The sequence below is a fragment of the Poecilia reticulata genome, chromosome 12, assembly GCF_904066995.2.
Source record: "Poecilia reticulata chromosome 12, P_reticulata-male-v2, whole genome shotgun sequence".
Taxonomy (NCBI): Eukaryota; Metazoa; Chordata; class Actinopteri; order Cyprinodontiformes; family Poeciliidae; genus Poecilia; species Poecilia reticulata.
Window position 1 is genome coordinate 27,433,538 of NC_088841.1, and position 23,569 is coordinate 27,457,106.

Below are 23,569 nucleotides of genomic sequence, written 5' to 3' on the forward strand. Positions count from 1 at the left end.
GGACAAGAATCAGAGCAGGTTTACTTAGAAGAAAACTGACTTTGAGGGAAAACCTACAAGTAAAACAAGTAACTGTAACTTTGGCATCAAATCATTAGAGTGATGGATTATTCTGGTTTCTTTCCAGAACACCGTCTGAAACCCAGATGAAGATTTAATAAGAGTATTCATAAGTCATGGTTAAAAGACTAAAATCTTTGCACTGCAGCTTTTTCTAAACAAACCAAGGAAGTAAAGCTGTTGGGCAAACAATGTTATCTACAATTTATCAGGTGAAGCTCGTTAAGAACAGGCGACTCATTTTGTTGGTTTCCTTCAAGCTAGTGGAAACATTTACATGAGTCATTTACTGGGGGAAGTGAACTTTTCACTTTTACTGATAGCAGTTTAAATAATATAGGAACTATTGATACTTGAGTAGATTGACTTTGTATAAGGAAATAGACTTCAGTGATTGGAAACATGAGATTCTTAGACTTCTGCAACATATCAGCAAATGTTTATGCAAATCTGAGCATAAACATTGATCAGCATTTCTGTATGTGAGTTTTACATCATTAGTTTTTATATTAATAAGCAAAATCAGCATTTGATCTGAAGGTTGTTTATGTATCTATATTAAATCAAATGCCTTCCAAAGCCATCTAAAGTCCTGTGGAGCTGGATGTGATGGTTCCTGTTTCTGCAGAGGTCACCAGAGTGCATGCTGGGATCTCCTGAGCTGCTTTCAGCTCTGGAAACGATCGTTGACGACACACTTCCCAAGATTCGTGTCCAGGTTGAACCAAGGATGAGCTTCATGAAGGATTTTGTTCAAGGTGAAGAAGATCCTGCATGTTTTAATCCATATGTTGTTCAGTTGGACGCGCTCACATGCACATAACTCCTCTTCACATCCTGTCATTTGCAACAAGCAGCCAGTTGATGCTGCATTAAAGGGACATTGAGTCACATTGTTTGGGGGATTTGTATCGATGATATTGGGTGATTGAGACGAGAAAAAACACAGTTAGTTGTTGAAATAATGAATGATTGAGCAACAGCCTGTGGCTTTCATATAATAATCAGCTGACAGCATGTTGGATCGTTGCTGTTTCTCCTTTAACTGGACAACCATCAACAGTCCAATCAGGCTTAGACAACAAATAAGGGTGAACAATTATTTTAGGCCACTTATTGTGAAAAAGTGATTTCTTCAGAATATGCTTGAGCTTTTTTGTTTTCTACTTGTAGACCAAAGATGCTGTTGCCATGACGCCTGCTGTCCTGCCATGTCTCTCAGTTGTCCTCCAGGACGATGACAGACTTCTACAATGTCTCTGCTATGTTTTGCTTTTCTGTTTGTCAAAAATCTAAACTTTCATCTGTTTTTAACTTGTGCTTTTCTTATTATCCCCAGGATTCAGACGCCATGGCGACTTCATCCTGGTTCATGTGGGGTCACTGACTGTTATGTTAAGTTTATCATTTTGTTCAGATAAAATGTTGAATCATGTGAACTTAAAGTCTTTTGTTGTGTTTACTTAACTTACTAAGGCAACTGGTTTCCTAGATTCTGCTAAGTAAACTGTTCATGTAAGATGGACTAACTTGATGTAGTCGAGTTAAGAAGAGGATCATTTACTTGATATTTCTAAGTTGAAACAAATTCACTAAACTAAGTTAAATTAACTCGACACAATTACGTTCACACAACAAGGTGTTAAGTAAACTGAACAAGAATATGTTAAGGAAACTAAACATAAGAATAGTAGTTAAACTTACTCACATTTTTCAGTGCAATCCACAATTTTTAAGTAAAGTCAACTTGTCAAGGTTTACAGTGCATAGAGATGAATGAATAGAACAGATCCCAGTTTCTATAAGCAGGTCAAACCAGTAACAAACTGTATTACATGGAAAATGTCTCATTAAGTTTCATCAGCATCAAATCAACCAACCAGCTGCACTGTAAAACATTTGAAGGTGATTTAACTTGAAAATAAAAATCCACCTGCTGCCTTGAAAATGTAATTTAAGTCAACAAGAAATTAGTTTTGGTTTTAACTCAAGTTCATGAAGTTTATTCAACAACTAGAGACAAGTTGTCTAAACATTGTTTTTAAGTTCATTAATCTTGAATTTTCAGTTTTAACTTAAAGCTGCAATTTAAACCAAATAATTATTTCACAATATGTAATAAAAAACTGTCGTCACCTGGTGAAAGAGCAAACATTTCTCTATTGTTTCACTCAAAATATCAAGTTAAAATAAGTTTATTTTACTTTAGATTCATTTAAATTCTTGTTTGAAATTGAATGAATAAAATGTCTGATGTGATGAGGAATTTTATTAAACATGACAATGAATTGAGCTCAGAAACATTTAGTGTGAACAGAACATTTTCCTCCACTTTCATTCAGTTCACAACTGAAGTTTATCATCAGGATTCTGTAAATGAAATATTTTCATGGTATATTTCAATCATTCTGTTTATACAGTTTAGGCTCCTGAAAAGGAGAAATTACTTGTTAGAGGAAAATATTAATATTTATGATTGATCTGAGTTTATTAATATTTTACTTAATCTGACTATTTGATACTTTTTAACACATACAGAAGATTTGCATTGATCATTTATAAGCTTTGGTAATGGAGCTTATCAGCAACTAGAAGTGTATTTGTTAGTGAACGTTGGTGAACAGGCAGCATCATTAGGACCAAGGAGCAAAAGCTGCAGATCATTTTAAAGGTAACAAAACAATTCAGCATGTTGGAGCAACTCTTGGAGCTGGTTGTACAATGTAAACACTTTCAACTTTAGGGAAAACTGAAAAATGACCTCAGATCTGGAAAACAAACTTTAACTGAGATGTTACTGAAGCTTGATGTTCAGTTGATCCAAATCTAAAGCTGGTCTGCAGGGACGACTTTAGGGTTTGTTTGTTTCCACTAGATCCAGACCAGAACCTGGAGAACATCTACGCTGGAAGCAGAGCCACAAGCTAGAAAAAGATCCAGGTTTCTATCCAACCTGAACACAGGAAGTCCTTTCTTCTTCTGCTGCAGCTGAGAAGGTCCTGCTGCAGAACTGAAGCCACACAGTTCCTCCTCCACAGCAGAACAGAGGAGGTTCTGGAGGAGACCAGGGTCCACATCTGGACTCAGAGTTCTCCTGAGCTTCAGCAGAGCTGCTGGCTTTGGTTCTGATCCGCCTCTGTTCTGGTGTCTGATCTTCAGAGACGATCTGAACCGACCCATCAGAACTCGGAGGAGGAGGAGGAGGAGGAGGAGGAGGAGGAGGAGGAGGAGGAGGAGGAGGAGGAGGAGGAGGAGGAGGAGGAGGAGGAGGAGGAGGAGGAGGAGGAGCCGTGATTCATCTCTCTGCTGTGGAGACCTGAGGGAGTCTGACAGAGAAACGTTGATTATATGAAACAGCAGCTTAGAATTACAATAACACTGTTATTACTATCACTGTTATTACAATAATAATGATATTAATGATAATAGTTTCATCAGTTGTTCCAAGTGTGAAAGTAGGTAAACATCTTTCCTTCAGTATTTTTAAAACTATCGTTTCTCCAGCGTTGATGTTGAGGGTCAAGTGTTTGGTTGGAGACATCAGAACGTGAGACGGCGACAACGGCAGCCTCTCCTCTTCAGGCTCGGACTCAACATAAAGGTCATAAATGTCTCTGCTCAGGTTCATGGGACTGGAGGAAAACATTCATGTGGATCAACGTTCAGCTTGGAGGCAACAGGAACCAAACAGCTGAAATGAAAGATGTAGTCGAGTTAAGAAGAGGATCATTTACTGGATATTTCTAAGTTGAAACAAATTCACTAAACTAAGTTAAATTAACTCGACACAATTACGTTCACACAACAAGGTGTTAAGTAAACTGAACAAGAATATGTTAAGGAAACTAAACATAAGAATAGTAGTTAAACTTACTCACATTTTTCAGTGCAATCCACAATTTTTAAGTAAAGTCAACTTGTCAAGGTTTACAGTGCATAGAGATGAATGAATAGAACAGATCCCAGTTTCTATAAGCAGGTCAAACCAGTAACAAACTGTATTACATGGAAAATGTCTCATTAAGTTTCATCAGCATCAAATCAACCAACCAGCTGCACTGTAAAACATTTGAAGGTGATTTAACTTGAAAATAAAAATCCACCTTCTGCCTTGAAAATGTAATTTAAGTCAACAAGAAATTAGTTTTGGTTTTAACTCAAGTATATGAAGTTTATTCAACAACTAGAGACAAGTTGTCTAAACATTGTTTTTAAGTTCATTAATCTTGAATTTTCAGTTTTAACTTAAAGCTGCAATTTAAACCAAATAATTATTTCACAATATGTAATAAAAAACTGTCGTCACCTGGTGAAAGAGCAAACATTTCTCTATTGTTTCACTCAAAATATCAAGTTAAAATAAGTTTATTTTACTTTAGATTCATTTAAATTCTTGTTTGAAATTGAATGAATAAAATGTCTGATGTGATGAGGAATTTTATTAAACATGACAATGAATTGAGCTCAGAAACATTTAGTGTGAACAGAACATTTTCCTCCACTTTCATTCAGTTCACAACTGAAGTTTATCATCAGGATTCTGTAAATGAAATATTTTCATGGTATATTTCAATCATTCTGTTTATACAGTTTAGGCTCCTGAAAAGGAGAAATTACTTGTTAGAGGAAAATATTAATATTTATGATTGATCTGAGTTTATTAATATTTTACTTAATCTGACTATTTGATACTTTTTAACACATACAGAAGATTTGCATTGATCATTTATAAGCTTTGGTAATGGAGCTTATCAGCAACTAGAAGTGTATTTGTTAGTGAACGTTGGTGAACAGGCAGCATCATTAGGACCAAGGAGCAAAAGCTGCAGATCATTTTAAAGGTAACAAAACAATTCAGCATGTTGGAGCAACTCTTGGAGCTGGTTGTACAATGTAAACACTTTCAACTTTAGGGAAAACTGAAAAATGACCTCAGATCTGGAAAACAAACTTTAACTGAGATGTTACTGAAGCTTGATGTTCAGTTGATCCAAATCTAAAGCTGGTCTGCAGGGACGACTTTAGGGTTTGTTTGTTTCCACTAGATCCAGACCAGAACCTGGAGAACATCTACGCTGGAAGCAGAGCCACAAGCTAGAAAAAGATCCAGGTTTCTATCCAACCTGAACACAGGAAGTCCTTTCTTCTTCTGCTGCAGCTGAGAAGGTCCTGCTGCAGAACTGAAGCCACACAGTTCCTCCTCCACAGCAGAACAGAGGAGGTTCTGGAGGAGACCAGGGTCCACATCTGGACTCAGAGTTCTCCTGAGCTTCAGCAGAGCTGCTGGCTTTGGTTCTGATCCGCCTCTGTTCTGGTGTCTGATCTTCAGAGACGATCTGAACCGACCCATCAGAACTCGGAGGAGGAGGAGGAGGAGGAGGAGGAGGAGGAGGAGGAGGAGGAGGAGGAGGAGGAGGAGGAGGAGGAGGAGGAGGAGCCGTGATTCATCTCTCTGCTGTGGAGACCTGAGGGAGTCTGACAGAGAAACGTTGATTATATGAAACAGCAGCTTAGAATTACAATAACACTGTTATTACTATCACTGTTATTACAATAATAATGATATTAATGATAATAGTTTCATCAGTTGTTCCAAGTGTGAAAGTAGGTAAACATCTTTCCTTCAGTATTTTTAAAACTATCGTTTCTCCAGCGTTGATGTTGAGGGTCAAGTGTTTGGTTGGAGACATCAGAACGTGAGACGGCGACAACGGCAGCCTCTCCTCTTCAGGCTCGGACTCAACATAAAGGTCATAAATGTCTCTGCTCAGGTTCATGGGACTGGAGGAAAACATTCATGTGGATCAACGTTCAGCTTGGAGGCAACAGGAACCAAACAGCTGAAATGAAAAGTTTATGCTTGCAGAATAAAGAGTCGACCCAATTAACTGGAGGAAATAAATTTGGTCAGACAAACCTTTAAGCAGAACTCCTTTAAAAACTTTCGTTTCCAGGATCCAACCACAGATGGATGTTGGAGGAATCTGTGGAATGGTCGGTCATCACACACGTCTTCTGGGACTGAGCACAAATAAAGACCTTCTGGAGGAAATGAAGCAGGACATTGAGGACATTCTAAGGACAGATGTCCCCATGGAGCCTCTTCTGTTTCTGCTGGACAGAAACACCAAAGATTTACTCACTAAAGATCAATGTTACATATTGATGCACATTCTGCTGCTAGTACCAAGAAAGACAGTTACACTAAACTGGATTAAACCTGTTCACATTACACTAAACTGGATTAAACCTGTTCACATTACACTAAACTGGATTAAACCTGTTCACATTACATTAAACTGGATTAAACCTGTTCACATTACACTAAACTGGATTAAACCTGTTCACATTACACTAAACTGGATTAAACCTGTTCACATTACACTAAACTGGATTAAACCTGTTCACATTACACTAAACTGGATTAAACCTGTTCACATTACACTAAACTGGATTAAACTTGTTCACCACCTGCTGCTGAATGGAGGAGAAACTGAAACATGACAAGATGATGGAGCGTCTGACTGAACAACTAGACTTGAGCAAAGATCATTAAATATGTAGTTTGGACAATAAATCTTAAATTTGAAAATCAAATGTTAATTTAGAAAATATTTTGTTTGCAAAATAAATGTTTATTTTAAAGTTAAATATGAATTAGTAAATGTTTTATACCAATACTTAGTTTGTATGTATTTCCACATTTTTCTCTGTGTGAAATGATAAACTAAAATATAGATGTAATTTATTTATGATAATCACTACAGTCATCATGGTCTAGACTAAGTAAATCCTCATGAAGATTTTATCAACCTGCCTCTGATTTCACTGCAGACCTTCTACTTCCTGGTTCTGCTGCTCTGAAAGAAAAAAACTACAACCCAGGTGAGCTGTGACATCATCAGTTATGCAACATCCGTCACATTTTCTTTCAGTTGGAATTACACTGTTGAGGTGCGGCTCTGATCAGGTTGTTGGATCTTTATTTGTTGTTCAAAAATAAAGTTCATATTTTCATCTGGCCAGCAGCGTCTCTGCTGACCTTTGACCTGCTGTGGAAGCAGAAAAGATGGACTTAGTTTTTTACTCACTGCTTCAGCATTTTGGTTCTGGTCAATAAATAATGATTCAATGTAATCTGTGATGCTGTTGTATTGAACTCATTTTAAGAGCTGCTGAAGAACAAATGATGTTTATTCATGTCCTGATAAATCAAACAGTAGAACCGGTTCTGGTTCTGATAACTTCTGACCATCACCGACATATTTGGATAACATTTCGTCTGGGTTTAATAATCAGACATCAGGCAAGTTGTAGTTCCACCAGCAGAGGGAGACAAATCCCCACCAGTTAGGAGTTCAGTTGGTTCAAAGTTAAAACAGGTTCTGGTTCCATTAGATCTGAACAGAACCTGGATCGGCAGAATAACAGCAGTAGATTGTGATTGGACTGAGAGTCATGAGACGGATTTATGTCTTCAGACGTCAACAGATAAACTTTCCTCTGAGTCTCAGTCAGTCTGACCAGTCAAACCAGTTTGAGCTCATTTCTCCTCAAAACATTTTCAGTTTGTTCTGTTCAGGTGAGGCTCCAGTCTGGTTCTGCTGTGGTTCTGTTGGGTCTCAGTCTGTTGTTCAGATGTTCTTCAACTCTTTGGATCGTTTGAACAAACTGTAAGTTTGATTTGTTTCCTATTGAACTTTGTGAACAGAAACTATTTGACTTGATTCTGCTGTTTGGAGAAAATGTTCACTTTTAAATTCAGCTCAAAGTTTCATCTCCCTGCTGTTTGAAAGCTAATATACAGGATTATTAAATATTTGATCAATTGGAAGAAAAAACATGAACAGATGATGTTTCTTTGTTTTCTTCTCTAAACAAACTGATTCATGATTTTATTTCCAGGAATCAAACTCTGATCTTAACCATTAACTTCAAACACAACAATTTCCTGCTGATTTGTTTCTAAATGAAATTAGTTTATTCTTAAATTGTCTTTGATTGAGTCAGATTATTAAATAGTCAATAAAGCAGATAATCCACTTGTGGAGATTAACAATTAACTAAAATCCTTCCTGTTGTTCAGGTTGAACCAGTGAATGTAATTGTTGCTCCATGTCTCCATCTAGTGGACTGATAGTAGAAGTGCAGCAGCTGATGGCAGCTTCCTCTGCCTCTCTGCTGTCTGACTGCATTCACCTGACACTGATATGAAGCAGAGAAGAAGAGCCAATCAGAGGAGGAGCAGCTGATCTTTTTCCAGCACTAATGATGTAAAGGATGATCAGAGTTGATGTGCAGATGAATGATGTGTGTTTCCTCTGCAGGTGAAGCTAGAAAGTGTGTGTGAGCTGATGTGAATTCAGCAGCATGGATCAGTGTGAGGACAGAGAGGAGGGAGTCCCTCCCTCTAAAACCACTCTGTGTGGGGAAGATGAGAGCCAGAGCAAAGGTCAGAGGTGAGGTCACCATCTCTAACTGTCCACAGCCCTTTTCACACAGCGTTCACTATATCAGGCCAAAACAGACGTGGTGATGAAGCTGCTGCTGCTCCTCTTTGCTGCTTCATCCAGACTGAACAGATTCAGTTTTAATCATCATGTTTCTGTCAGGATCCATCAGAGACTCAGACCAGAACCAGAACCAGAACCCAGCTGTGTGTCCTTTAAGAGTGACATGTCAAAGGGTCTTCCCATTGACTTTAAATCTCCTGGATCTCCACCATCAGAGAGGTGAGCTGTTTCTAACTGCTGTAAACTGAACCAGTAAGTTTCAGATGTTCCCAGTTATATTTACAGAGTTTTGATCCATTATCTAAATCAGCTGCTCTGTTCTAATGAAAACACCTTCATATCTTCATCTCTGGGTGATGATGATGATGTTCTGCTGCTTCCTGGCTCCATGTCAGACTAACAGTGGGACACATTTCCACCACCCACTGGGAAATACCTGGTAAACCAGTCTGGTCCATCAGGACTTGGTTCCTGTGTGCATTGTGAGATCAGTTCAGCAGGAAGGAAAGCTTCATGATGTGGTTGGTGAGATCTGCTGGAACTCAACCAGACTGAGCTGATGTGGACCATCAGAGGTTCTGCTGGTTCTTAGTGGGATCAGCAGGAACATTAAATCTTTACAGCTACTTGGATCATCTGGTTCACTGCTCACATCCAGATATCACTTCATGGACCTTTACCTTCTGATTGTCTCTGTGTGGACAGATATAATGTGAGCTCACTGGCTTCCAGGATCTACAGGATCCATTTTAAATCCTCTATAACACATGTGTCAAACTGAAGGCCCGCGGGCCACATGTGGCCAGCCACATAATTTTATGTGGCCCCCCAGCGTTTTATAGGCCCATGATTGACTTAAAATAGGTTTTGAGCATGAATTGACTACAAACTACATCACCCACAATGCATTCCGATTGTTACCAGCCAACATTGCGGTTTCTCGCCACTAGAGAGCAGCAGAGTCACCTTGTCGTGAAACCTGGCTGGAACTGGTTGAGATCTTTCCAGGACACACAGAAAACAGGTCACAAAGGCCTGGAGCTACTAGTAATCTTGTATTATGATTTAATGTTGAATGAAACTCATGTAATCTTTGTTTTTAAATGCAAAATGAATTTATTATGTTTTAAAGATGAGTAAAATACATGTAATCCTTTCTTTAAAGGTTACAGGTTGGAGAGTAGAAATGAAAAGACCATAGATAGATAAAAGGTGTCTGATGCTGTGTTACAAATATAGACTGGAGGGGTGAAAGAACAGTTAAGCAGAGAGAAAAGAGGAAGTGAGATTTTTAGACTATATCTGCATCAGGTGTGAATACAGATAGAGGACTTCAGCAAGAAGTTTTAAAGAACAAGGAAGGTTAAAAGTTAAGTGGAATAAAGGTCGAGGCTAACTGAAGATACCTGATGTCAGGGAAAAGTACGCGGGGATGTAGGAAGTGAAAGAACTGTGTACGTGCCCCCCGAAATGTAAAAGGTATAAAAATATATGCAGGCGAGGAAACGGTGTTCTTAGTTCCTCGGTGTTCGAGTCAAGACCACATGAAGATGCAGAATTAAGATAAGGGTGATGCAATGGCACTATGGGGAGGTGAATACTTTGCGCCGCTCGAGAAAGGAACAAGATCCGGTTACCCACAACCCAAGTTCTGATTCGACAACCACCCTACACTCAACCCAAGACCATCTCAACGATGCAGCAGCAGACATGGGGAATAAACAAAGATCAAATATGGATAAAGAATGATTTCATGGAGGATTCTCACCAGTTCAACTTTGGATTTATTCTAAATTGGATTCTGCCTTCTCAAGACTGGACCTTGTCCATGGATGTTAAAGTTTTCTGCTGCCAAGTTTAACCTCATCATCGGGGGTCGAGTGGAGCTGCATCCCAAAGCCTCTCATTTTTAGTTAGTGACACAGTAGGGACTGGTAGGGAGTGCGATCTTTTATTAAAAGATTAATAAAAGTTTTACTTATATTAATCTTTTAATTTTTTTCTTTTTGATTTAACAAGCTGTATGTCATTTTCCCCTGCTAAAGCTTGCTAATAAAATACTAAAGTCTAAATTGATGCTGTGGACAGTTAAATTAATTAAGTCACTCAGAAACTAGTTTTTCAGGTTAATGTAAAATCAATGTTCATGATCCTAGTACATTGGGGGCTTCAGATGTTTCTTTGGTTATAATAAATAATGACCCTGGGACTCACGCCTAGTCTCTAAAATTATATAAGCTGTAACAAGTGCATGTTATTAAGAGAGAGAGAGCTACCATTAACAAATGTGGTTTTTGTTCTTGGGCACCGGCAGGCTACTCCGATGTCTGATACAGGAACTGTAGCAGATCATAACGTTTGGATTGAAGTTAGTTAGACGTGTCTCTCTCACAGCCAGCTTAAACAAAATGTCCTCTACAATTCAGCCGTTGTAATATCCAGGAATTAGAGACTTTTCCAGACCCGTTAGTTGGAGAGCTGGTCAGTAGTCAGTCTGTCAGAGGCTGATTACTGGGTAATAACAACCTCAAGCTGCTTATTAATTTTCCCAGTGAATAAAACTGAGACATCGACAAGCTAACATCAAAAAGCAGGGCAGTGCAGAGACCACTAAAGGGGCAGGTGCTCAAAAAAAATGCACATCTAACCGCATTTTAGAACAGAATATTAACAAAGCCACACAGCTTTGAGAATTTAATAAACGACCATAAATTACAAAATTGTGAAATATACAATGAAAGCTGAAGTAGAAACGACACATTTAATGTTTTCCATCATCTGACAAGTAGCAAGTCTATTCCACCTTATTCACCAAAAACATTTTTTTTAAATTCACCAAAAACTGTTCTGTAATCTGAAACTTTTGAGCTCCACAGTTGGCCGCCTTATGTCACTGCACGAGAGGCATTTGCGTCATAGGTCACAGGCAAAAGGTCAAAGGTAACAAGGTGACTGGCTTATTACAGGGGTGTCAAACTCCAGTCCTCGAGGGCCGGTGTCCTGCAACTTTTAGAAGTGCCTCTGCTGCACCACACCTGAATAGAATAATTAGGTCATTAGCAAGGCTCTGGAGAACTGAGGAGGTAATTAAGCCATTTGATTCAGGTGTTTTGTACCTGTGGCACATCTAAAAACTGCAGGACAGCGACCCTTCAGGACTGGAGTTTGACACCCCTGGCTTATTATGTTATACAAAAAAAAACAAATAATTTTAGTACGTTATGTGTCAGAAGAGGGCTTAGGAAATAACACCAAAAAAAATGGACCGAAAGGGCACTTGCGGGCAAGGAGCAAAAGGGACAGGTGCTCAAGCACCCCCCACACTGTCCTGAAGACCTGTGTGGACAGAGCCTTCTCTTCCACTGTCCCCAAGCTCTGGGACTCTGTCTCTACCAGCATCAGATCTGCAGACAGTGTGGACAGTTTGAAGTCCAAGTTCAGCACCAACTTTTTAAAATGTCTACTGGTGATTCTGGTGTTACTGGTCTTTGTCCTTGTAGTTCATCTTCCTCTTTCTAACTTCTTTGTACTGTGTTGCTGTGATGCTCTGTTTTCTGCTTTTAATGTGACACTCTTAGTTATTTTATTAGTAAATATTGCTGGATGAATATTTCCTGCCTTCCTGATTGTTCCTGGTTCCTCCACAGAGTGGACCAGCGGAGCTCAGAGGTTCCCAGTGACCCGTCTGCCCAGCAGCATCAAACACAGCTTGACTCCATATTTATGGTCTGTACATGAACAACTACTTTTCCATGTTTCAGTTCACAGTCGTCTCCATGCTGCACTTTGTAGACCAGAGGACTGTCAGTCTGTCCAACATCCATCTGGTGTTTGGCTCCATGATTTCAGTCTGATGTTTCCTTCATCTATTTTTCTGTTCCAGCTGCTGGAGGAAAACATTGTCACTTTTGTGAAGAATGAGCTGAAGAAAATCCAGAATGTTCTTAGTCCAGATTACCCAGAATCCTCAGAGAGTCAGAAAGAGAATGGTGAGGTGTTGAGAGGTGATGGTGAAAAGCAGAGGAGGAGCAGCAGAGAGGCAGTGATGAAGATCACACTGAACTTTCTGAGGAGGATGAAGCAGGAGGAGCTGGCTGACTGTCTGCAGAGGAGTAAGAGGATTTCTACAAAGATTTGACCTGATGGATAAATGATACATTTACTGGTGTCTGAAGATGGAATCGCATTTATTTAAATCATCTTCAGAAGGTATTTTTGTTTCATCTCTGATTTTACTATTTCTGTTATTTTAGAACATCTTACTGCAGTTCGTCAACATCATCTTAAATCTGGTCTGAAGAAGAAGTTCCAGTCTGTGTTTGAGGGGATTGCTAAAGCAGGAAGTCCAACCCTTCTGAACCAGATATACACAGAGCTCTACATCACAGAGGGAGGGACTGGAGAGGTCAATGATGAACATGAGGTCAGACAAATTGAAACAGCATCCAGGAAACCACACAGACCAGAAACAACAATCAGACAAGAAGACATCTTTAAAGTCCCACCTGGAAGAGATCAACCAATCAGAACAGTGATGACAAAGGGAGTGGCTGGCATTGGGAAAACAGTCTTAACACAGAAGTTCACTCTGGACTGGGCTGAAGACAAAGCCCACCAGAACATCCACTTCATATTTCCATTCACCTTCAGAGAGCTTAATGTGCTGAAAGAGAAAAAGTTCAGCTTGGTGGAACTTGTTCATCATTTCTTTACTGAAACCAAAGAAATCAGCAGCTTTGAACACTTCCAGGTTCTGTTCATCTTTGATGGCCTGGATGAGAGCAGACTTCCTCTGGACTTCCACAACAAGGAGATCCTGACTGATGCTACAGAGTCCAGCTCAGTGGATGTTCTGCTGACAAACCTCATCAGGGGGAAACTGCTTCCCTCTGCTCTCCTCTGGATAACCACACGACCTGCAGCAGCCAATCAGATCCCTCCTCAGTGTGTTGGCATGGTGACAGAGGTCAGAGGGTTCAATGACCCCCAGAAGGAGGAGTACTTCAGGAAGAGATTCAGAGATGAGCAGCAGGCCAGCAGGATCATCTCCCACATGAAGACATCACGAAGCCTCCACATCATGTGCCACATCCCAGTCTTCTGCTGGATCACTGCTACAGTTCTGGAGGATGTGTTGGAGACCAGAGAGGGAGGAGAGCTGCCCAGAACCCTGACTGAGATGTACATCCACTTCCTGGTGGTTCAGACCAAAGTGAAGAAGGTCAAGTATGATGGAGGAGCTGAAACAGATCCACACTGGAGTCCAGAGAGCAGGAAGATGATTGAGTCTCTGGGAAAACTGGCTTTTGATCAGCTGCAGAAAGGAAACCTGATCTTCTATGGATCAGACCTGACAGAGTGTGGCATCGATATCAGAGCAGCCTCAGTGTACTCAGGAGTGTTCACACAGATCTTTAGAGAGGAGAGAGGGCTGTACCAGGACAAGGTGTTCTGCTTCGTCCATCTGAGTGTTCAGGAGTTTCTGGCTGCTCTTCATGTTCATCGGAAATTCATCAACTCTGGAGTCAACCTGATGAAAGAAACACAAACATCTAAAAAGTCTTCATTATTTAATAAAAATAAACAAAAGTCTCTCCATCAGAGAGCTGTTGACCAGGCCTTACAGAGTCCAAATGGTCACCTGGACTTGTTCCTCCGTTTCCTCCTGGGACTTTCACTGCAGACCAATCAGAGACTCCTACAAGGTCTGCTGACACAGACAGGAAGTAGTTCACAGACCAATCAGGAAACAGTTCAGTACATCAAGGAGAAGATCAGTGAGAATGTGTCTGCAGAGAAAAGCATCAATCTTTTCCACTGTCTGAATGAACTGAATGATCATTCTCTAGTGGAGGAGATCCAACAGTCTCTGAGTTCAGGAAGTCTCTCCACAGATGAACTGTCTCCTGCTCAGTGGTCAGCTCTGGGTTTCATCTTAGTGTCATCAGGAAAAGATCTGGATGTGTTTGACCTGAAAAAATACTCTGCTTCAGAGGAGGCTCTTCTGAGGCTGCTGCCAGTGTTTAAAGCCTCCAACAAAGCTCTGTAAGGACACACATTGTTACTGCTGGTATTTTTAATAGGTAGAAATCTGCTAATTATGAGGTAAATGTTTATGTTTCAGTTTAGATATTGGTGCTGTGTCTCTTCAAAGTGTCCCACTGGGGGGGATGTGCATAAAAGAAACAGACTTCCTTCAGCAGCTGAACATAATGTTACATATTCAAGCAGCAAAACTCCTCCACTTTATGTTAAAATTGAAATTGGATTAATATAGTTAATTGTGTAATTTTATAATTATCTTTCCAACCTCCTTGTTACCTGTAGTTCTGTCATTTAAGGCTGGAGGCCCAACTGGTTCACTATAGAGTGAACCAGTTCACAACAAATACAAAGTTTGTGTAAAATAAGATGGTTCCTTCTCTGTCCAATAATAACATTGTTGATTTGAAAGAACATAAATTCTGATGAATTGTTTAATAAGATTTTCCTCCCTGTCTCCTCAGACTGAGTTACTGTAACCTCTCAGAGAGAAGCTGTGAAGCTCTGTCCTCAGTTCTCAGCTCCCAGTCCTCCAGTCTCAGAGAACTGGACCTGAGTAACAACAACCTGCAGGATTCAGGAGTGAAGCTTCTCTCTGCTGGACTGAAGAGTCCAAACTGCAACCTGGAGACTCTCAGGTACAATGTGACCAATCCTGGTGATTTCTATCCACCAGCTGCTAGCAGAGATTGACAAAAGTATTTGACCTCCATCCAAACGATAGGAATCAGATGTTCCAGTAACTTCCATTGCCACAGGTTTATGAAAGTAGCACCTAGTGGTCAGACTTCATTGATAGTGTAACTCTGGATACTTGACAGATTGCTGCATCCTAGGTGCACAAATGAGCATTACTGCAGATCCTTCCTCCCAGCAGTTGTTAGACTTTCTAACCAGAACTGCTTCCAATAGGGCTGCACCGATTGCAGTTTTCTGGCCGATCACGGATTACCGATCTTTTAAACAGCTCAACTTACCGGTTCCGATTTTGGCCGATACCATGTTTTTGTCTGAAATGTTGCTCAATATATCAAGAAAGTTACTGAATTGGCAACAATGGGGCGACTATTGTTAACTGTAAATGTGCAGACATGAGCTGGTCGGCCGGTTTGTCAGTCAAATGTTTCTCACAGGAGAAAAAAAGCATAGTGGTTGATATTTAGACTTTTGCCAAGGTTGATAACATCGGTGGATAAGACCAGCTTCACATATAAAAATCGGCCGATTACCTATCTCCTAAAATTAAGGAAATCGGCACGGATAAATCATTGCATACCTACCTCCCAACAAACTCAATTTTATACATTCTGGCTGTTACCTGGTGTCTTTTTACATTTTTTTTTTTATAGAATTTATTCATTTCATTTAAAACAAAACAGATGTTATACATACAAAAAAAGAATATACAAAACACAAATAAAATGAAAGGTAGCAGAAGAAGAATAAAATTCTTATTTATATCTGCCCCTTTTTTCCAAAATAAACAAATTCAAACAATGATAGTTTTCAATTAATAAAACATAACAAAAAAAGAAACATCAACTCCTTCTTGTGCAACAATTGTTATGATTGCACATTATACAATTGTATATGTCTTCAACAACTTAACTTTTATCATTCTCTTAAATATATCTATCGAGCCAGCATTTTTATAATCACTTTCCAGATTATTCCACAATCTTATACCTTGTACTGATGTACATCGGTCCTTCAAATTTGTTCGAATCTTGGGCTTTACAAACATTTCTATACCCTTAAGATTGTAATTACTTACTCTCTTAACGAAGTATAATTGCATATTAAGAGGTAATAAGCTTTTATGAGCTTTATACATAACCTGCAAAATATTGTAATCAACCAACTCATAAAATTTCAATAATTTCAATTGACAAAATAAAGCATTTGATGGGTGATTATAATGTTTTCTGGTGATACATCTTATTGCTCGTTTCTGTAAAATATAAATGGGATTTGTAATTGTTTTACATGCTTTCCCCCAGACTTCAATACAGTAAGTCAGGTGTGGAGCAATTATTGCATTATATAACATAAATAAAGCTTTGTCATGAAATAAATCCCTTACTTTGTACAGTACTGCCATGGATTTGGCTATTTTTGTTTTTAAGTAATTTACATGGGGTTTCCATGTCAGCTTTTCATCAATGATAACACCCAAGAACTTAACCTCATTGACCCTACAGAGCTCAACATCATCGACTTCAAAAGGAAGATCGATAGCTTTATTTCTTTTACTAAATATCATATAATTCGTCTTATTCAAATTTAATGATAATTTATTTAGTTTAAACCAAGTTTGTATCTTAATAAATTCTGTTTGTATCATCTCCATCATTTGTACTATGTCTTTTCCTAAACAGAAAAAGGTAGTGTCATCTGCAAATAACACACATTTAAGCCCTGACACATTTACTAAATCATTCAGATATAAAAGAAACAACTTTAGCCCAAGTACAGAACCCTGAGGAACCCCACATGTAATGTTGCAGAGTTCAGATCTTGCATCATTCACCTGCACAAACTGCTTCCTATTTTCCAGATAACTAGATACCCACTGTAAGGCTGTACCTCTTATGCCATATCTATTTAACTTTTCCAAAAGAATGGTGTGGTTAATGGTGTCAAAGGCCTTCTTCAAATCAACAAAAACACTAACACAATACTGTTTTTGATCAACAGCTTCTGTTATTTGTTCAATCAAGTCCATGATAGCCATTGATGTAGAATTTCCAGACTTAAACCCATATTGACTGCTACTTAATATATTATGTTTATCAATAAATAAATTTAATCTATTTACAAATAATTTTTCCAAAATCTTTGAGAACTGTGGTAACAAAGAAATTGGCCGATAATTTGCAAACAAATTTTTTTCTCCATTTTTGTAGATAGGGATTACCTTGGCTATCTTCATGCCGTCTGGAAATACACCATTTTGAAATGATAAATTACAGATATATGTAAATGGCTCAATAACATAATCCATTATATCCTTTACAACCCTCATATCCATGTTCACCCAGTCTTTTGATCTTTTGCTTGCAAGATTGTTTACAATATTCTTTATTTCTTTTTTGTCAGTTCCATCAAGAAAAATACTGTTGGTACAACCCGTGATTGTATGACTCAAATTTATATCTATTTTTGGTATTTTAGCTGCAAGACTAGGACCAACATTCACAAAATAATGATTAAATTCATTTACAATTTCGTTCAGATCATGTATTTCATTGTCTTCCTTTACAAAGTGCTGTGGAATGCCTGCATATCTTTTATGGTTTTTCAGAACACCATTCATTATTTTCCATGTTGCCCTCATATCACCATTACTTCTATTTAACAAATCACTATAATATTTCTTTTTATGCTGTCTTATGATAAGAACTAACTTATTTTTATACTTCTTATATTTATCCTCCGATTCTTTTGTTCTTAATTTCAAGAAACATGAATATAAGTAATTCTTTTTTTTACAAGCATTTTTTAAGCCTTTTGTCATCCATGGTTTGTTGACAGTATTGTTTTTTGTATAATTGTTTTTTACACAATTTTTTCCATACAAATCTTCTACAATATTCATAAACACATCATATGCTTTGTTCACATCATCAACATATACATTCTTCCAGTTCTGTTTTTTTAAATCGTCTTTTAATTTATCCAAAGCTTTTCTTGATGTGTCTATTATTTTTTCCTTGATTATAATGTCTTTTGAACTACTTTGAACATCTTTATAAATTGTAAAAATTGGTAAGTGATCACTTATATCAGTAATCAAAATACCAGCCATTATCTCTCTGTTTGTTATATTTGTAAAAATATTATCAATTACTGTAGCATTGTGGGATGTGATTCTTGTGGGTCTTGATATCATTGGATAAAGATTTAAACTGTGCATTGAGTTTATAAATGTAACAATATGTTTTGAGTCAGTTTTATTGGCCAGGTCAATGTTAAAGTCACCACACAAAACAATTTTTTTATTACAACTCCCCTCAAAGACATTTATAATTTTATCTGTAAAAAAATCTATGTTTGATTCAGGTGATCGATATACACAACTTATAATAATGTTTTTAGAAATCTTATTTATTATTTCAATTGTTATTATTTCCATAATATTATCTATAGTCCATGACATTTTATTAATGATTTTACATTTTATTTCTTTATTAACTAATAGGGCAACTCCTCCTCCCCTTTTATTGCTCCTGTTCTTATAATATAACTCATACCCATCAAAATAAATATTATCTATGTTTGAATCATTAAGCCATGTCTCTGAAAGTGCTATTATTGAGAAGGTTCTGTTTAACTGTTGTAAATAATCTGTTATTTTAGATAAATTTGCATTCACACTTCTACAATTGAAGTGGATAATAGAAAGACCATATGTTGTATTAATATTCTGGAATTTCTCTACATCGTAATATTCAGAGTCTTTAACAACAGGAAAGAATTCAGGATTAATTACATCGTCCAAACTGTAAACCTTTGTGTCTACATCTTCATATAATGCCATATATAAGTATATTTCACATTGTCCGGTATATTATTAGATTCATTTTTTCAGTGCTGTTTCAGTTCTTTAAGGTTTTGATTTTATCCTCTTTAATTCATTTAAATGTTTCCAAGTCTTTGAGTTCTTGGACCATTTTAGCCTGTGTTCCCTCCTTTTTCTTGATCCAGATGTTTCCATTTCGTGTCCATGTTGCAGCTATTTTTTATTGTTTTTTCAGCAACCTTGCCTCCCGTGCAATAGCTCCATTTTTTTTAGTTAAATGTTCATTTATATAGACGTTTGTACCCTTCAGTTTTCTTGCCTGCATAATTAAGTTGTTTCTTGCTTTCCTACTAATGAATCTAATAACTATTACCGGTTTAAGTTTATCTGATTTGTTGGGTAAAGTGTGACAGATTGAAATGTCCTCATGTTTGATTTCAATGTCCTTGTCCTGCAGAAATGTTACAACCTGTTGTTCCAGAGTCCTCAGGTCTTCATGTGGGGAGTCCTCTGTAGTATGTACATTTGCCACTGCTTTTGCATAGGATCTGGGTTTTATTTCCAGTCCTGTGATTACTAAATCATCACGTCTAGAATATTGTTCCAGATCGTCCACTCTTTGTTCCAACTTAGCTATTTGTTTATCTCTGTCACTTAAGAGAACTCTTAACTGTTTCACCTCCTCAATCAGACTGACCAGGAGTTCCTGCTGTTTAGATACTTTTGTCATTTCACTACCCATAAAATTCAGTGATCTTTTAATTTCCTCAAGACTGTCTGAGTTCTCATTACATGAGTCTTTTCTTTGTCCGCGTCTACCTTGCCCCGGCATAACTCACGCACTCCTGAACCGTCCCAGCGGCAGCTGCCCCAGCCGGTTCCGCGGCCTCCAACACCACGCCGCGGGGCTCTGCTCGCACGATGTCGGCGTCTCCTCCACCACCACAATCCTCCACACCACAGCGGCTGAACCGAATTACCAAATTATGCAATGGACTGTGGGCCCCCAGGTTGATGCAGCTGATGCCCAGATTGTAGCGGGACCTGATGAACCCTGGATGAAGCTCGAGGCTCGTGTGTAGGCCTCCACCGTTTTCCCGTGGCTTTCGGGATCCACTGTAGCTAGCCCTGGAGCTAGCTGACTGGCCTGGCAGGAAAATCTTGGTTTCTCCCTCCCCGGTCCTCCCGTCTCCTCCTCCGCTCGCTTAGTGGTTCCCAGAAACAACCGATATAATCCGGCTTTGTTAACTTGGCTTGATTCTGCAATATTCTTCAGCGATTTTGGCTTCGGTTTAATTCCCGCTGCTCTCCGTAGCCTCTTTAAACTCCAGCCGCGATTTCTTTTAAATAGTCTATTGCTGTTTCAACATACAAATTTACACATCTTATTATTAAATTATAAATTGCCCTACTCAGGTGCACATTTCTTTCAAACTGATGATGCTGTTTTTATTAAATGTACAGCATTATTATTCCATTATATCCATCCATCCATCCATTTTCTTTCACCCTTGTCCCTCAGTGGGGTCGGGAGGGTTGCTGGTGCCCATCTCCAGCTATCGTTTCGGGCGAGAGGCGGGGTCACCCTGGACAGGTCGCCAGTCTGTCACAGGGCAACACAGAGACACACAGGACACACAACCATGCACACACACACTCACACCTAGGGACAATTTGGAGAGGCCAATTAACCTGACAGTCATGTTTTTGGACTGTGGGAGGAAACCGGAGTACCCGGAGAAAACCCACCATGCACAGGGAGAACATGCAAACTCCATGCAGAAAGACCGGGCCGGGAATCGAACCCAGAACCTTCGTGCTGCAAGGCAACAGCTCTACCAACTGCGCCACTGTGCAGCCTCTCCTATTATATATTTTGACATTTTCTTGAATATATGATTCTTCCATTTAAACTTGTTGCTGGTAAATCTGAACTCCCTGCTGTTGATCAATGAAGGATGTTTCTATTCTGATCCGTTCTACATGTGACAAATGTTGATTTTTATTACACACAGAACTACATGAGTGTTATTACCATTTCATCTTTTTGACAGGTTAATTTATTGTCTTTTTTCCTCTCCTATAAATATCCAGTTCAGACCTTGGGCTCTACCTCAATGTTCTCATCTTCTCATCATGTGATGAATTGTGTGTCTGCAGCTTATCAGGCTGTTTGGTCTCAGAGGAAGGCTGTGCTTCTCTGGCCTCAGCTCTGACCTTTAACCCCTCCCATCTGAAAGAGTTGGACCTGAGCTACAATCATCCAGGAGACTCAGGAGTGAAGCTGCTGTCAGCTGGACTGAAGGATCCAGACTGGAGACTGGAAGCTCTCAGGTATGGAGGAACCTGCTGCAGGAGCAGAGAAGGTCTGATAGAGGAGGAAGAGGACACTTCATGACAAAGTCGTAAACATTCATAAAGACTCCTTCATCTTCATGACAGAAGATATTTTTGACAGTTTCATGTCAATCTTATTCACAAATAAAGTGTTAATTTTTTGTATCTAATTTTGGCTAGTGCTTGTTTTTGGATTGTTTTAGGAGCAAATTTGTTTCTATGTTTTCCCACATTACTATTGTCGCAATTTTTTTCTCACAACTAAAGGCAACATAATTATATATAAAACAGTCACTTAAATCAGTAAAACAGGAATATTGTTGACTGGATAGAAAAAGAATATAAATTCTGATGAATTGTTTAATAACAGATTTTCCTCCCTGTCTCCTCAGACTGAGTGGCTGTAACCTCTCAGAGAGAAGCTGTGAAGCTCTGTCCTCAGTTCTCAGCTCCCAGTCCTCCAGTCTCAGAGAACTGGACCTGAGTAACAACAACCTGCAGGATTCAGGAGTGAAGCTTCTCTCTGCTGGACTGAAGAGTCCAAACTGCAACCTGGAGACTCTCAGGTACAATGTGACCAATCCTGGTGATTTCTATCCACTAGCTGTTAGCAGAGATTGACAAAAGTATTTTACCAGCATCCAAACGATGGGAATCAGGTGTTCCAGTAACTTCCATGGCCACAGGTTTATGAAAGTAGCACCAAGGCATGTAGACTATTTTTACAAACATTTGTGAAATAATGTCTTGCTCTCAGGAACTCAGTGGATTTCCAGCCTGGAACTGTGACAGGAAACTACTTGTTGCTCATCCTGTCACTAACAAGTTTCTACACATAAACGTTGCTGGTTTTCATTCCCTCCATGCTGACAGAACCAAGAACAGAGGTGTTTAGAAAGGCAGGGGTCAGACTTCATTGATAGTGTCGACAGATTGCTGCATCCTCGGTGCACAAATGAACATTATTACAGATCCTTTCTCCCAGCAGTTGTTAGACCTTCTAACTAGAACTGCTCCCAATAGGGAGCTCCCAATCAGTGCACCCCTAGCTCCCAGGAAACTCATTAATTATATACATTCAGGCTGTTACCAGGTGCCTTTTTATATTTATTTTAAATAGTCAATTGCAGGTTTCTGGCCGATCACAGATTACCAATCTCTTAAAAAGCCTAACTTACCAATCCTGATTTTGGCCGATACAATGTTTTTGTCTGAAATGTTGCTCAATATATGAAGAAAGTTACTGAATTGGCAACAATGGGGCGACTTTTGTTAACTGTAAATGTGCAGACATGAGCTGGTCGGCCGGTTTGTCAGTCAAACCTTTCGCACGGGAGAAAAGAAAAGCACAGTGGTTGATTTTTAGACGTTTGCTGAGGTTGATAACATCGGTGGATAAGATCATTTTGACATGCAAAAATCGGCCGATCTCCTAAAATTAAGGAAATCGGCACTGATGAATCAGTGCACCCCGAGCTCTCAGGAAACTCATTAATTATATACATTCAGGCTGTTACCTGGTGTCTTTTTACATTTATTTTAAATAGTCTATTGCTGTTTCAACATACAAATATAAACATCTTATAGATGATTATAAATTGCTCTACTCAGATGCACATTTCTTTGAAACCGATGATGCTGTTTTTATTAAATGTACAGCATTATTATTATTCCTCTCCTACAAATGACCAGTTCAGACCTTGGGCTCTACCTCCATGTTCTCATCATGTGATGAATTGTGTGTCTGCAGCTTATCAGGCTGTTTGGTCTCAGAGGAAGGCTGTGCTTCTCTGGCCTCAGCTCTGACCTTTAACCCCTCTCATCTGAAAGAGTTGGACCTGAGCTACAATCATCCAGGAGACTCAGGAGTGAAGCTGCTGTCGGCTGGACTGAAGGACCCAGACTGGAGACTGGAAGCTCTCAGGTATGGAGGAACCTGCTGCAGGAGCAGAGAAGGTCTGATAGAGGAGGAAGAGGAGAAACGTCTTTAGTCAGTCTGATGGGAAATGTTTAGTTTGAAGATTAATATTTAGTTTGATTATTAAATATTTAGACGCCTCATCTGGAGGCAGAGATCATTACCCAGTTTTCTGGA

The 23,569-nt window shown here is 39.0% G+C and overlaps 1 protein-coding gene, 1 long non-coding RNA gene and 1 pseudogene across 3 annotated transcripts in view; all 3 read left to right on the plus strand.

Annotated features, from left to right (window-relative positions):
* The first annotated feature begins 1,006 nt into the window (after positions 1-1,006).
* On the plus strand, positions 1,007-1,499 carry LOC145553967 (uncharacterized). Its single transcript, XR_014090029.1, has 2 exons — positions 1,007-1,315; positions 1,400-1,499. It is a non-coding gene; the product is annotated as an uncharacterized LOC145553967 (long non-coding RNA).
* Positions 1,500-7,261: 5,762 nt separating this feature from the next.
* The window catches only part of LOC108166038 (NACHT, LRR and PYD domains-containing protein 12-like), a 92,767-nt pseudogene continuing 76,459 nt past the window's right edge, over positions 7,262-23,569 (plus strand). Inside the window, exons 1-3 of the transcript XR_014090022.1 lie at positions 7,262-7,733; positions 8,388-8,519; positions 8,673-8,792. The product of XR_014090022.1 is annotated as an NACHT, LRR and PYD domains-containing protein 12-like (transcript). The remainder of the gene's footprint in view (positions 7,734-8,387; positions 8,520-8,672; positions 8,793-23,569) is intronic.
* On the plus strand, positions 11,354-23,188 carry LOC145553961 (NLR family CARD domain-containing protein 3-like). Its single transcript, XM_081613071.1, has 4 exons — positions 11,354-12,299; positions 12,457-12,685; positions 12,827-14,618; positions 21,867-23,188. Exons 1-4 carry the CDS (start codon positions 12,177-12,179, stop codon positions 22,093-22,095), a joined length of 2,373 nt encoding a protein of 790 aa, XP_081469197.1. The 5' UTR covers positions 11,354-12,176; the 3' UTR covers positions 22,096-23,188.